Here is a 14157-nt window from a genome sequence, read left to right as displayed (position 1 = left end):
GCTAACTAATTGAACTTACAAGGAAAGGTACCCAACCCGAACTCACCGATTTTGATAATTTTGATACATATTGTAGAACATAAAAAAATAAGAGACACGTATCTTTTTTTATCGGCTAATTTTCACTTTTAAGGGGTAAAACCCTCCCCTAATTTAACCCCCAAAAAGCGTTTTTTTTAATATCTCGGCTTAAAATTAATATTAATATAAAGTGAATATTATTCTTCCGGGGAAGATAAATGTTTTATTTTTACTGAAGGGATAACAACCCTTATTTTTTAGAAAAAAACAGAAAGTTTTTATTTTTTTAATTTAAAATTTGTAAAATCACGTGAATATAAATAAAATTAATTACTTTATAAGTAAAGTAAAATAATAAAGTTGACCTATTTTGGTCGGTGGAAAAATTTTTTAGAGATGAACTACTCCTAAAATTTGTTTTGTGTCATTTCAGTATTATATATAGTACATGTGGACGAATTTCTTTTTTCCGCACTCGAAATTAATTGAAATTTATGAAATTCACTATTGTGAATGGAGAATTCAATCCAATTTTAATAATCATATCAGTAATGATCATCTTCAAAAAAATATTTTAAACAGTGATTTTTCAATGATTATTCCTTTATAAATTTATTTCAAATTTAATATATTAAAAAATAATATTAAAAAAAGTTATTTAAAAAATAACGATAGATTTCTGACCGCGCGTACGACTCATTTGAAACCTCGAGGACGTATTATCGATGGTTAGCTCATCGCTTCGTAGATGGACTTCCCTTGGATCACTGTGAAGGTATGACTCAGCCGGGGTAACGTCAAAACCGCGATGACGTCGTCGACGTAGCTTTTAATGCAAATATATTCATACATACATCATACAGTTAACAGCAAACATAATGAATAAGTAATTTAATACCAACGATAATCATACTTTTATATCCATTTATTTTCAAACGATTCTACACATGACCGACTCCGATTTTCATCCAAATAATCGTACGTATAAAAATATAAATTACGTTGTTAACAACATAGAAAACGGTAACAAGCGTTTTGTATTAAAAATCCTTATGAATATGATCAACTATCATTAGTCAGTATAATCGAATACTCGTACATCAAAATTATATCGTGTTGCTATTAGCAATATCTCTAAATTAACATTGAAATCGATATTAATATTTAAAATCGAAAACATCTGAAAGTTAAAAGCTTTTTGACAGTTGGAGTGAATACCGTACAAGTATTAATAGTAGAGAAAGGTGGTTTAGCTGATGCACAGATCGAATGAAGTTTCATAGTGGGTTTTGCAGATAAAGTAGAAAGTTGAGGTTTAGTAATAAGAACGTTATGGTTAATTTGTATTGCCGATTTAATGCGAGGCGAGATCATGTGGAGGCGCATGGTTGTCCGAGGAACAGAAACGATCGGTCTGAAATGGGCATTTGGGGTTTAGTGGATGATAGAACTTTGGAAAATTTGCCGTAGCGTTGACGAGTGTGACGACGTATGATTCGTCGAAAAATGGAGGTGGATTTGCAAATGGAAAGGTAGTAGTGGGATACGAGAGCAGCATTCATGAGAGAGGAAGAGTCCAGATAGCTGAATATCATTTGGGAGAGTTCAACTGGTAGGTTCTTGATAATGTCGAGGCCAGGCTTGTAAAAGCCCATCGAGGTCAGAAGTTTTCGCAAGAAAGCCGTGGTGACTCACTTTTCGATGCTTAGTGTTTATACCACCAGAGCATTCAAACCATTGATCTAGACCGTGGTTACTGAAGCTTATATATTTTAACGAGATGTGATACGATTGGTCGGCGACAATAGACCAATCAAAATTTGTGAAATTCAACGTTGATTAATCGAGATAGACCAATTGATAGTTGAAATAATTATCCGTATTTTTCATTACATCACATGACTATATATATATATATATATATATATATATATATATATCCATTACACAATATATCTTAAAATATCTCGTGAGAAATGCAAATTACACATCCGTTATTAAAAAAATTCAATTGCATCAAACTCAAAACCATTAGATATCTTAAAAGCAATTATATAATCGCCAATGGTCGATAAGTCAAAATAAATACTGCTATGTATTTGTATTATTATTTGCTAGGTTACTTCGCTGAAATTAGCAATTAAGGAGGGCGGTAATATATTGCGTAAACAAAAACAATGAGAATAGCAGCCGAAAGGTAGCTAATGATCTTTCAACGATTTGAGCACTGTCAGTATCATGAAAATTTAATTAAATATCACACGGTCGTTAAGACCATCTTGCAAAATTATATAGGTAATGTCAATGCGCGTGAGTGCTCATGTTTTCTTTTCTCAATCTGGTTCATCGTTTGGTTACCCTTGCCTGCGGAAATTAAATGAAACTCGAATCGAATGAATTTGAATGGAATTAAAAAAATGTGAAGCAGCAACGATACATAACTTGAACGATGTAAATTAATTACTAATAGCAAATTCACAATTTCACAGTTCGTCAAATGAAAAATTGACAAAGATATCAAATTTCTTATTTCCTGATTGACCGACCGAATTCCTTGGTAGTTCCTTTTTTTCGAAATGAAATATTACAAAGACTAGGAGGGAACTCTTCACGCTACCGCAAAATCATCGGTCGGTTCTATTTAACGTTGTCGCCTTGGTAAATGCGGCAGGGCAATGCGGGCGGTGCGGCCAAATTATTACAATACGTACATACATACATACAAAGAAGGGTCGCTCTACAAGAAAATCAAAGCAGACGGCAATCACGGTAACACACGTGCAGCAAAAATGTCGTGGACTGTCATCGGGCACTTTGAGTGCATTACAAAATAAATGATAGTTCCTTTAGCGTCTTCCTTTTGAGTATGTCATACTCCTCTTCTGTCATTACGCTTGTTTCTATCTAGAGTGATATTCGTGATGTGTTAACATGCGATTTCGAGGAGCCAATGCCCCTAACCTTGTTCAAATGCATTTCAGCGTTTCCGTCAGTCCGACTGCTTTGCTTTGCCATTACAGTTTATAGTATCCGTCAATTAATAACCGTTGAAAATTAATCAAAAATATTGCTGACGAATCAGACTTCTCGTTCCCTTTATTTCCTACGATAGCAATGGTATGAATTTCTTTTCTTTTCACAGTCGTAGGAGTTACTTTTATATTAGACAATCATGATCCGAAAGAGAAATATTATCAAGACCGTGAGGGAATTTGATACATTTCCAAAAGTTTCCGATGATTATAGAAAGCAATCGGCTGTGGGAGGAACATGTTGGTATTCTATTTCTTGCATACTTCACTAGTATTAACAATATCAACGTTAACGTTAAATAATTTAGTCATTGTTTTGTAGTCTCAATAGTCAGTGTGTGCATTATAATTTATGTTATTTATGCTGAAACTAAATATTTCTTGGATAGTAGACTTCAATTCAAGTTTGAACCAGATACAGATCAAGATAATCATTTGCAGATGAATATTGATTTGACTGTAGCAATGCCATGTGACAGAATTGGAGCAGATATTTTAGACTCAACTAATGAACATTCATTGACCACAAGAAGTTTGAATACAGAGGACACTTGGTGGGCCTTAACACCTGATCAGCGGGATCACTTTGAAGCTTTAAAGCACATGAATTCATATTTCAGAGAAGAGTACCATGCCATTCATGAACTTCTGTGGAAATCTAATCAGCTAATATTTTCAAGTTCAAAGATGCCACAGGGGTTGAAACATAATAAATAATTCTGAATTTATACATTCTCATACTATTTAAAACAAACATTATTTTATTCCAGGGACTACAAGCCTGAATATCCAGTTCATGCGTGTAGACTGTTTGGTAGTATAGATATAAACAAAGTAGCAGGAAACCTTCATGTGACTGCTAGTAAATCCATATCTCTTCCACAAGGCCATGTTCATATTTCTTTACATATGAGTGATAAGGAATACAATTTTACGCATAGAATTAATCGCTTTTCTTTTGGAAAGCCAAGCCCAGGTATTATTCACCCATTGGAGGGTGATGAAAAAATTTCAACTCATCGTAAGTTTAATAGGCATAGAAATATAGAACGGTTTCGGTTGGTTTGTCAAAAGTCGTTTTTATTAATTCTAGATAAAATGATGTACCAATATTTCATTGAAATAATACCTACGGATATTGACATGTTAATTCACAAATCAAAAACTTATCAATACAGTGTAAGAGATCATGAAAGACCAGTTTCCACAGCAAAAAGACATGAACTACCCGGAATCTACTTCAAGTATGACATTAGTGCACTAAAAGTTAAAGTTAGTCAGGAACGCGATTCAATTGGTCAATTTCTCATTAGATTAAGTGCTACTGTTGGATGTATTTTTGTAACTAATGGTAAGTTTGTGATTTAATCTATGCATCAATTTCAATATAAAAAATCGTTTGAACTTCAGTTTATCTTATGTAAACAAATTCAATGATAGCATGAAACAAATATCAGAATCAGAAATCGGAAAGATACTATAAATTAGTAAAACAAATATTATTAATTTTATATAGTCCTTAACTGAAAAGGAATATCTATAAAGCTATAACTGTTATTGATTCTTGAAAAAGCATTTTTTGATAATTGCACCAACTGTTTACTAAATTCAAAACATTTATTTTTAGGTATTCTAAATAATCTTGTACAAAAATGTTGGTACATTGTATGTTATAAATTTTTTAACAAGAGTAATGAAGAAAAAAAATATAAGAAGCTTACCATTGTTAAGAAAACGTATAGAAAACCTGTTACATTAATAAACGTAATGACTCCAATAAGTGTTGATAACGTCGACATTCAACCGAATTTCAATTGATTATAAAAAAATAGCCTTGAATTAGAGTATTTTTATCAATAAGCTTCCAATATAGATTTTATACGAAATTTTATATTTATCAACTACTTAAGGCTTTTGATTTATATTTTACATTTTAAAAGTTCTGCTGAACACATCCGGTAGTTTCGAAGATTTTGTGACCCACATAGATAGTATTTAATTCAATTTTTCAAATTTATAAACGTAATTTATATCGGTCCATACCTTTATTATTACTCCTGTAATAATAAAGGTATGGATATATTATACTAAATATCAATGTAAATGTAAATATATACTCCGGTAAAATTTAGAAATATTACATGCAAGTGATTTTTTTTTGTCATATATTCGGGTAACAGTCTTGCCATACTATTTATTATATTGTTTATTAAAATTATTGAAATATCTATTTTACAACCATAATGAAAGTGCACTAGGTATTATTAAAAATAAAAGTGGATATTTGTAAATATGGAAGGTAAGTATGTAAGTGAAAAAGAAGTTAAAGATTTTATGTCCATAATATATATTTTACATTATTCTGTGATTGTACAAGTTATAAACATTAAGGCAACGTCAAGCTGTACTTTTTTCAATTGAAAACTGCAAAGCAGTTAATAAAGATTTTCTATTGATTAATCAAGTTCACCTTTGTATTATTACTTTGATTAAGACACGAATTTTACCATACTGTTTCTTCTTCTATCTCCTAATGAGCTAAATAATAGTACATCATTACGAACACGTTCATTGCACCACATGTTGATGGCAGTGGCTTGTAACATTCCACAGAAGTCTTCATAGCAAAAAAAAAATATGTATAAGCGTATTTTACAAGATTATACAGATTGTATTGACATTACACAAAGAAGTCTGCAAGTAAAAATCTAGGAAAAAAGAGAATAATTAGTGATTCTCTTGCACCTTCAAAAGACAAAAAAGAAAGAAAAACGTAAACTTAATGATTCCTCTAGCGCACATCACAATTGAAATATACCTCAAATCTAATTTTTTATTTCTTAATCTTCTTAAAAAACATAAGAATTTTTATAATTTGCAATTGTGACAGTTGATCATGTAAGACATTGTTTACCGTAAAAAATTACATTTTTCATTTTGGAAATTGATAGTTTTCTCTTTTTAGGATTCAATGTTTTACAAAAATCAAATGTCTCCATTTTTTCAAAGATTATAATGGACGCAAGGAATTAAGGCTCCGTTATTTCTAACTTGTGATTTTCAGGCCTCAAGCATAACAAGAATAGAATGCTTAACACCGCTTACTATATTTATATAGTACGTATGTATTTATGTATATATATATATATATATATATATATATATATATATATATTGAAATTCCAGTAAATATATTTTTGTTTGAAAAATCGGTTTTCTTTTCTAGTTTATCAACGAATTTGAATATAGACAAAGTAAATACATTGAATGTAAAAAGATAGGACGATTATGGAGAACGGAGATATAATGTAAGAAAATTCTTTGGGATTCAGAATGAGATATCATCTTCATACAAAAATATCTTCAGTGGAGAACTATTTGAAATAAAACCTACATTTATTAATACAATAATAATAAGACATATGTCGCGCTAGCATCAACGAGCTCCATCTTTCACGTATTCACATTATTATAACACACATTCATTCTTAACAATCGCACAGTTACAGTTATAATAGGTATGTATATCTTAGGTAACGTATATTATATTTTTACTCGTCTACTTTTTTTAAAGAAATTGTATAGTATGTAGTAGTAATAGTTTTTAAAACAACTTTACGTTACATTGCTGTATCTTTGTTAAAAATTTTTACTTGTAATTTCGATTTTACGTAATCCACGTTCAGCTAACAGCACTTAATTTTTTCTTCTCAAAACAACGATGATTTAACGGCAATTCAAAATACTATATCAATTTATAGCTGCTTCATTTATGTTCCATTTCAAAAACCAAATTTCTAAATTACACATGCACGTTCTTAGATTAGCTTCTTTAACAAAACTTAAGCAGAATCAAAATGATTAATTTAATTGATACAAACGCTTACACTGATTGCGAAAAGTTTTGAACTTTCTAAAAAATAAGTTACAGTAGTTAAAAAATTAAAAAAAATAGAAGAAGAATATCGTTCGATGCTTCGACAACTTTGCTTTGTAATAATAATGCTAAAGCGTTTTAACAACATCGAACGCAGATTTAATTTCTCCTTCCATAAGTCAAGCATACAAAAATAAATTATAGTATCAATTGTGTATATATCTGTATTTTGACTTATTCATGTAAAGGTGAATACTTAGCCGTAGAGCGATGATGCCGTTTTGTGTTTTCGTTCTGTATATAGATTATTTAAAATATATAATGTATAGAATATCTCTTATATATCTTATCCTCGTAATTCCATAAAATTTAAATGCTCTTATTATTTCCTTTACTTATTTTGCTGTTACTCTACATTTTTCATGACCTCCACTAACAAAACGCAAACGTAAAAATGGCACACCTAGGAGACTCGTGATGAATAAAAATATATGATTTTTTGTAACAACGAATGAATACAAATGGTTCGAAGTTGGATTCCACTCCACAATGTTCACTCTATAAGAGTGAATTTTTCTAAGTGTCAAGGAATAAGTAAATTAATTTACTTTTTCTCTCATGCGAGCTTTAAACTTTCTTCAAATTGAAAAATGACTATGAATAACAATTGATAACCGCGTCATTAAATAATATTTATACACGAAGATAAATAATTCAACACACTTTACAAATGTTATTTGCAGTCATCCCCCACACCTTCTATTCATCTGTTTTACAAAATCCTTCTAAGTAAAGCGTACGGCGTTAAAAATTGTAGAATATTGTGTGTGTGCTTGTGTACGCGCGCGCACGTATGTGTTTGCGTATGTATATGAATTTCGCATTGTCGGTAAAATTTTTTTAAGGCACCTTGTAAAATCATGGTGAACATAGTATCATCATTTTTTTACATAAAACATGATTCAATATTGAACACACTAAATTTACTATTGCCCATACAATTTTATCGTAAATCGAAAATTTGAAGAAAAAACAATTGTACTCCCTTGACTATGAAAGAACAATATCACGAGGATATATATATATATGTATATGAAAGCTGACAATGCAGTTACAGAAAATTGCGTGTACTACTAATCGCAACATAAATGACAAAGAAAAATATAAAAAGAAGTCTCGAAGCGGCTAATGTTTCCAGACTCGCGCAATCTAACAAATACTAAGAGTAAGTTGCACTTGTGACAATGACTTGTGCCGATATCCGACTGAATCGACGAGCATCGTTCATAGATGAAAGAGAGTGAAATCATCTTTGGCTCTATGAGACACTTCGTGTGCGCATAGCGCAAGGCTGAATCTAGTTTTTGTTGATAAGCGAGTTGAGAAAGACGGAGACGCTTCTTTTCCTAGGTATATCATATATGCCGCTAACTTTTTTCATTTCCATTGCGTAGCTCGATGTGTGTTGCGGTCTGTGTACTTGTGTGATTATCACGAGGTCTACTGGTGAACGCTTTGGCTGAAAATTATGTACCTGCAAGTTATTATAGATGCGTTAGCTTTCATGGTGAAGAGGCGAGTAAATTTCGAATGAAAAAAAAAGAAGTTATATACCTATGTTGAGTTAACACGATTGACGAATTAAAGACACACGTAAGCCAATGGCGCGATAATAAATATCAATGTCCACATCACATTTGGTATCCCCGATGATCCCCCAGCTATAAAATTTGAAGGTTTATCAGTTTCATAAAGTTTATAATGTTTTTTTTCTATAGATCAATGTCACGAAGGATGAAAACTTACTTAATGCTTTAGTTTCTCCATGTTCTGTAAAAATGAGAAAAAGAATGACCGGTTAATACAGAAGATTTACAATTAATGTTGAATATAAGATTTTATTGTAGAAAATTCAAACGTTGAAATCCAAATTTTCTATAACATTTCTGATGTAAAATGGTCGGATAAAAATAGCAAAGTATTCCGTACCTCCGTCAAATTTCTTGATATCAGAATAGGGTCCCCATACAACATCATGCATATCAAGATGTTCGTCGTCGTTGCTTGCTCTCACTTTAGCTTCGTGTTTGCCAGAAATGTTCTTAATGGTCGTAATGATAATTTGCTCCTTACCAATACTGGAATCGACCTTAGCAACACCATGTTTCCATTCGGTTTCGCCGTGTTTACGGTACAAAAACTGTAAATGAATTTTCAACGATTCGTATGAAAGTCGATGCATGAATCGTAAAAAAACGTTGATTGACAAATACGTACCTCGGTTTTATTAATGGGTTTGAAACTGAAGACTTTCCAGCGAAGCTCAATACTATCCTCGATGCCCTCACCTGATTCGAACCGTGGCTGTCCAGGGGCATCATTGAGCGTGATTTCTGGACCAAGGGCTAGGCCAATAACATTGTGTGCTCTGCACTGCCAGATTCCAAAATCGTTTTTGGTCACGTTTCTAATTCCAAGAGTATGGTGGCTCTTGGGCTTGTCATCCTTGAAGTAATTGACACTGTCGATCTTGACTTCGTTGCCATTGTGAATCCAAACGAGTTTGTTGACACCCGGATGAGCGTGAACCAAACAAGTGATATTCACAGTTGTACCGATCGACGTCGAGTAATGGCTGATATGATGCTTGTGTCCATTCGCTTCCTCGTATGCGTACTCGATCTCAGGCGCGTCTGGACACACAGTCGGATTGAATTTGTCTGTTGGGTTGCTTTGGCGAATTATGAATTTAGGTTGCGCGTACTTACGTCTGACTTTGAGAGAGATGTACTTGATAATGGGATTATTTGCTCCGACTTCAACGACGCATTGGTACACGCCGGCAAGGTGTCTCGTGGCATTCTTGATGTTCAATGAAATCGCAAAAATCTGTCCTTTGACTTTGCTTTCTTCGCCTTTCAATCTCTGACCCTGCAATATCGATAAATAAGCAGTAGGATTAGTATCAAACGAACGAAGCCTCATCGTACCGAAAAGACGTGTATTTACGCACCGCGCGAGACCAATACATAGCAAGGGGTTTGATATCTTCGCCAGCCTGACAAGTAAGGGTGAGAGAAGCACCCTGATCCACGTCATTCTTGTCACTTGGCAGTACTGTGATGCCTTCGGACTGAACAAACACTTTGTGCAAGATGGTGACCGGCGGGTTAGTCAGAGCTCTGCACTTGTACTCGCCAGTGTCGCCTACTTTCACGTTTCGGATTACGAGGGTATTGTTGAGCTCTTTGTTGATGTCAGGGTTCTGTGTTAATTTCAAATTATCCACGTACAGCTCGACGTCCGTACCCGTTCTCCATTCGATTGCGAATTGATCTGTTGATTTGATCAATCGGTTAATATCGCCGTAGAAGATAATCGATGTTATGTGGATCTGGGGCGCCTGATGCCTGATAATTACCCGTGTTTTGGATTTCGCAAGGTAGAAAGACACTAGCACCGGGTGGAACGAACAGCGTCTGGGGCGGAGAGATAGCTACTACTGGTCCTTCGCTGTAGTCGACCTCTCTTTCTTCCTGCACGTCGTCCTCTTGGTAATCGCTGCCGTCATCTTTGCTGGCTGGCTTGGCCCAAACTGCAAAATAACACCGTGGTCAGAAAAGAAGTGTACCGCTCTCGACGAGCCGCTTTGTTAATAATTGGTCGGGATGAATCTAATCGTCATCGGGAAGTATTACGGGGAAGAATCCCACGCGGGAGTTTCGCTCAAAAATAAACCTACTGACCCGAAAGATACACGTCGTGTATAAGCTTCGGCTGTTTCTCTTATTCCAGACAAAGTCGCTACTGATTTGTTTTGACAATGGGAGAAGATCGGCTTACGCAAGCTTCCACAAGCGACGGCGACGTAAACGCTTTTCCCCCCTGCATTGTCTTGTTCACCCACGGCAATGCCTCTTTCCCTTCTCAATTCAATTTGAAAACAATTCATTTGTAAACTCCAAGCTTTCGAATTCACCTCGACGAATTATTCGTTCTTCCGAAACTCCCGCGGAAGACGAACGTCTTGAATATTCCGCGGAGGAACGAGTGACGTTCGACTAGCCGCGAAAGGGACGAAACACGATCGAGTATTTAAAGGGCAGTCGGTGGACCGCGCCGGCTATACTTCTATTTCGAATTTCGCCTGCGCATTGTCGGAGCAAACGCGCATCTCTCCGCTATGACTCTCGGGGCCCGAGGTCTGTGAACCCGCGCCCGAAATTCCGCGCGAGTAGACGCCGCAGACGCGCTCGCGAGAGTTGAAATTAGATTTGTGGACCGCGTCCGACTTCGCTGCGCGCGCGCACAGCTAAAAATATAATATACGCGGGCGAGTGCGAGCGGAGAAAAGGCCGCGCTCCGCTGCCTCTCCTCGTCTAATCGTCACTTCCTGTATGGCGATCGACCCTTTCCAGCGCCCCATCTCGCTCGTCGGGGATGCCTCTTTGCGCGAGCATCGATTATTGCTGGTTTATGCTGGTTTATGGCGCGGTTATCGACATTCAGTTATTGGCTTGACGGGCGTCAATGTAGTACGCGAGCTATGGGAAATTGGAATAATACTGAGATTATCAGAGGCAAAATTTGAGGAAAACTAACGACAGTGCTCTGCGCGAATCTATTCGGAAATTCTCAGAAGGTGGAATAGCAAGGAAGGTCTAATGGCGATTATAAATAAATGAATGGGGAGTACACCTCGTCCGGTAACGCTTTCGTGCTAGATTCCGAACAATATTCGCAAATGGATCATCGAGTGAAGTCATCGCCATCAAATCACTTTGGCACCGAGCCTGTTCCACGTGCAAGTGACTACGAGGGAAAAGAGGACGGAAAAGTAATGAGTTCGGAAGGCTGAGCCAATCGAAGCGGAAGCAAAAGCGTGCCGTAGCACCCAAACAACGCGAGAATGGCCCCGCGGTCACGGCTTGCGCAGGCGCGCACTTCCGGAACGTATAATCACTTTTCCGATTACGATCGAAATAGAAGGGAAGGCAGAGAAGGTCACCCCCCACCCCGTGAAGGCACGAAAAACACACCCTCCGAAGAAAGCTTTTATTTACGGGCTTTGATCACCGTACGAAAGCAGCTTTTCGCGCGCGCCAAGTGATTAAAACCGAATTTGCGTATTGCAGCGGCGGCAAAAAATCGTCGGAACCCGATCTCGCTTCTTTGGCCTACAAATCAGCCTCGTTATCCGCGCACTCTTACGAAAATACCTCGATTTACGCTGGCCAGGCGATCAAAATGACGATCTTTTCTTTCGCGTTGGTCCATAAAATATCGGACGAAAAAAATTAAAAGAACAAATTAAATTACTCGTTGCGATTTATCCGCCGCATAGAGTTGACGTAACGGCGAGCGAAACTTTATTTTTCGATCTTGCGCGTAGATTTGGTTCAGACTGCAATTCACACGCGCAGCAACCTACTACCGCATTATAACTTGGCAACAATTTACCCTACATCCGTAATTCTTTCGAAAAAAAAAAAAACTTATCAAACTTCGAATAATCACGTGACACAGGCTCTCCAAGAAAGAAACCAGCGCAACGGTCCTTCATTGGACGATTACCTACCGCTGCACTCCAGCTAAGAAATACGTTTTCATGCGCGAAAGCATTAAAGCAAAGCTGAGGGGAAATTCTTCCGTATCCATGTGACCCGAATCGTAAACGTCAAGCAGCAAGCCGGAACCCCCCTTCCCCTCGCCCCTTCGGCGAGTAGTAAAGAAATAACTCGCCTCTCGGGTGGCGAATAACGAAGGGAAAAATGGAACGCGGCGCGATAACGCGGCTATAGAGAAACAGCAGGCGCATATCGATAAATAGACGCCGCGCCACGCCCTTGCATGGCGTGTGGCGGTGCGTGCCGCGGGAAATGGGCACAGAGGCAGGGAAAAGCAGCGGCGCGAACACCCATCGTTCAACTTTATTTTCGGTCCTCTTTCACTCGCTCGAGAAACAAAGGGTTGCGCGCGCGCCATCTCCTCGTTTTCCTTTGATTTATGCCTACGACCCGGTACCCTTCGATCAGTTGACTTTTTTCCTAAGCGACGGCTCATAATTCGCGCCGATGCGCCCCGATCGCCCTCGTACGAAGATCTCTGCGCGTGGACGTCGGCGTCCGAAATTCGAGACAATAACGAGTCCTAATGCGCTGGTGCTAAAGCGTATCGCTCCACTGAAGTCATGGACGCCTGCATTTTTCTCTTATCCCCCCTTTCCGCTCAATCATGTGTACGAATAGTCGGCCCGTACTAATTAGTCAACTATAGAAAAACGTTATTTTAAATATCCGTCTAAGAGTTTTCATATTTTTCGAATTATAAATATAAGTTCTTTGACTATTTTCTGTTTTTCAATCATTTTTGCAACTCTTTAGTTGGTTGCATACCTTATTTCAAGAACAAACCTTAATTTAAGATTTTTTTTGCAGTGTGATCGTTAGTAGATCAATACGTCATAAATTGTCTTTGGAGATGGACGATTAATTTTCTTTGGAGATAAGTTTCGATGGATAAAGACAAGCGCTTATTGAAGATCTTGATTATGTGACATATATAAAAGTTGTTGATTTTGACTCCAAGGAGAACGAGAAGCGAGCGATATTTATCTTCCGGAGCCGACCTCATAAATTAGATTCGAATCAGTTGCATGCGCACGTCATATACAACCTGGCACATATACATATTCACCCCAAGACAATTCATTTCCACTGGAAAACTCATGTTTACGTGCATGTGATTTAAAAAAGTCGCGCGTATCTCTATTTTCATTACATAATCAACGTTTCGTTCACAAGTTCAATTCAATGTAATTTGTTTCGGACATTCTGTCGAAAAGTTTGAACAGGGCAAGTTTCCACGTACATTTTCTCGAGACTTTCGAGCGCATCACGCACTCTCGTCACTAATCACCAACGCATGTGAGAGAATGCATCGTCGGCTGACTGACTCATTCGTTCGCTCATTTGTTTTGTTCGGGGAACGTTTACAAATATCTTGGCTCAATTTTAACCCCCCTCCCCACTCTCTCGTCTTTCAACCTCTCTCCCAAATGGTTTTTAAGTAATGAGAAATTTATTCTATGAATAAATATATTATAAATTACATTCAAATTTAATATTATACATATCAATATAAGTTATTATACATATACACTTTATTTACTAAAAATATTTAAGTTTAACAAATGAGAAGAGTGCCGCACCTTCGTCTCGTGCAGTA

General features: G+C 36.5%; 2 protein-coding genes across 9 annotated transcripts in view; one reads left to right on the top strand and one right to left on the bottom strand.

Annotated features, from left to right (window-relative positions):
• Positions 1-615: 615 nt before the first annotated feature.
• Positions 616-6161, top strand: LOC131663779 (endoplasmic reticulum-Golgi intermediate compartment protein 2-like). Of its 8 annotated transcripts, none has more exons than XM_058934400.1 (6): positions 616-796; positions 3164-3293; positions 3376-3751; positions 3824-4074; positions 4147-4404; positions 4681-6161. In XM_058934400.1, the coding sequence occupies exons 2-6, from the start codon at positions 3194-3196 to the stop codon at positions 4869-4871; spliced, it is 1176 nt and encodes a 391-aa protein (XP_058790383.1). In that variant the 5' UTR covers positions 616-796; positions 3164-3193; the 3' UTR covers positions 4872-6161. The 8 variants fall into 8 exon arrangements, with proteins under 8 accessions (XP_058790383.1, XP_058790387.1, XP_058790385.1 ...); XM_058934404.1 differs by lacking the exon at positions 616-796 and adding an exon at positions 824-1633 and having other exon boundaries at positions 3495-3751; XM_058934402.1 differs by lacking the exon at positions 616-796 and adding an exon at positions 824-1633.
• Positions 6162-6236: 75 nt separating this feature from the next.
• The window catches only part of LOC131663778 (cell adhesion molecule 3-like), a 132235-nt gene continuing 124314 nt past the window's right edge, over positions 6237-14157 (bottom strand). The window contains exons 2-9 of the mRNA XM_058934399.1: positions 10352-10525; positions 9944-10266; positions 9699-9861; positions 9208-9623; positions 8920-9130; positions 8737-8760; positions 8545-8651; positions 6237-8464 (exon numbers count right to left, since the gene is read on the bottom strand). Coding sequence (XP_058790382.1) covers positions 8572-8651; positions 8737-8760; positions 8920-9130; positions 9208-9623; positions 9699-9861; positions 9944-10266; positions 10352-10525 — 1391 coding nt within the window. The 3' untranslated portion in view covers positions 6237-8464; positions 8545-8571. The remainder of the gene's footprint in view (positions 8465-8544; positions 8652-8736; positions 8761-8919; positions 9131-9207; positions 9624-9698; positions 9862-9943; positions 10267-10351; positions 10526-14157) is intronic.

This window comes from Phymastichus coffea, unplaced genomic scaffold (genome assembly GCF_024137745.1).
Source record: "Phymastichus coffea isolate CEN01 unplaced genomic scaffold, Cenicafe_Pcof_1.1 PCOF00038, whole genome shotgun sequence".
Lineage (NCBI taxonomy): Eukaryota > Metazoa > Arthropoda > Insecta > Hymenoptera > Eulophidae > Phymastichus > Phymastichus coffea.
Note: the sequence above shows the minus strand (reverse complement) of the source record. Positions and strands in the feature narration are given on the sequence as shown.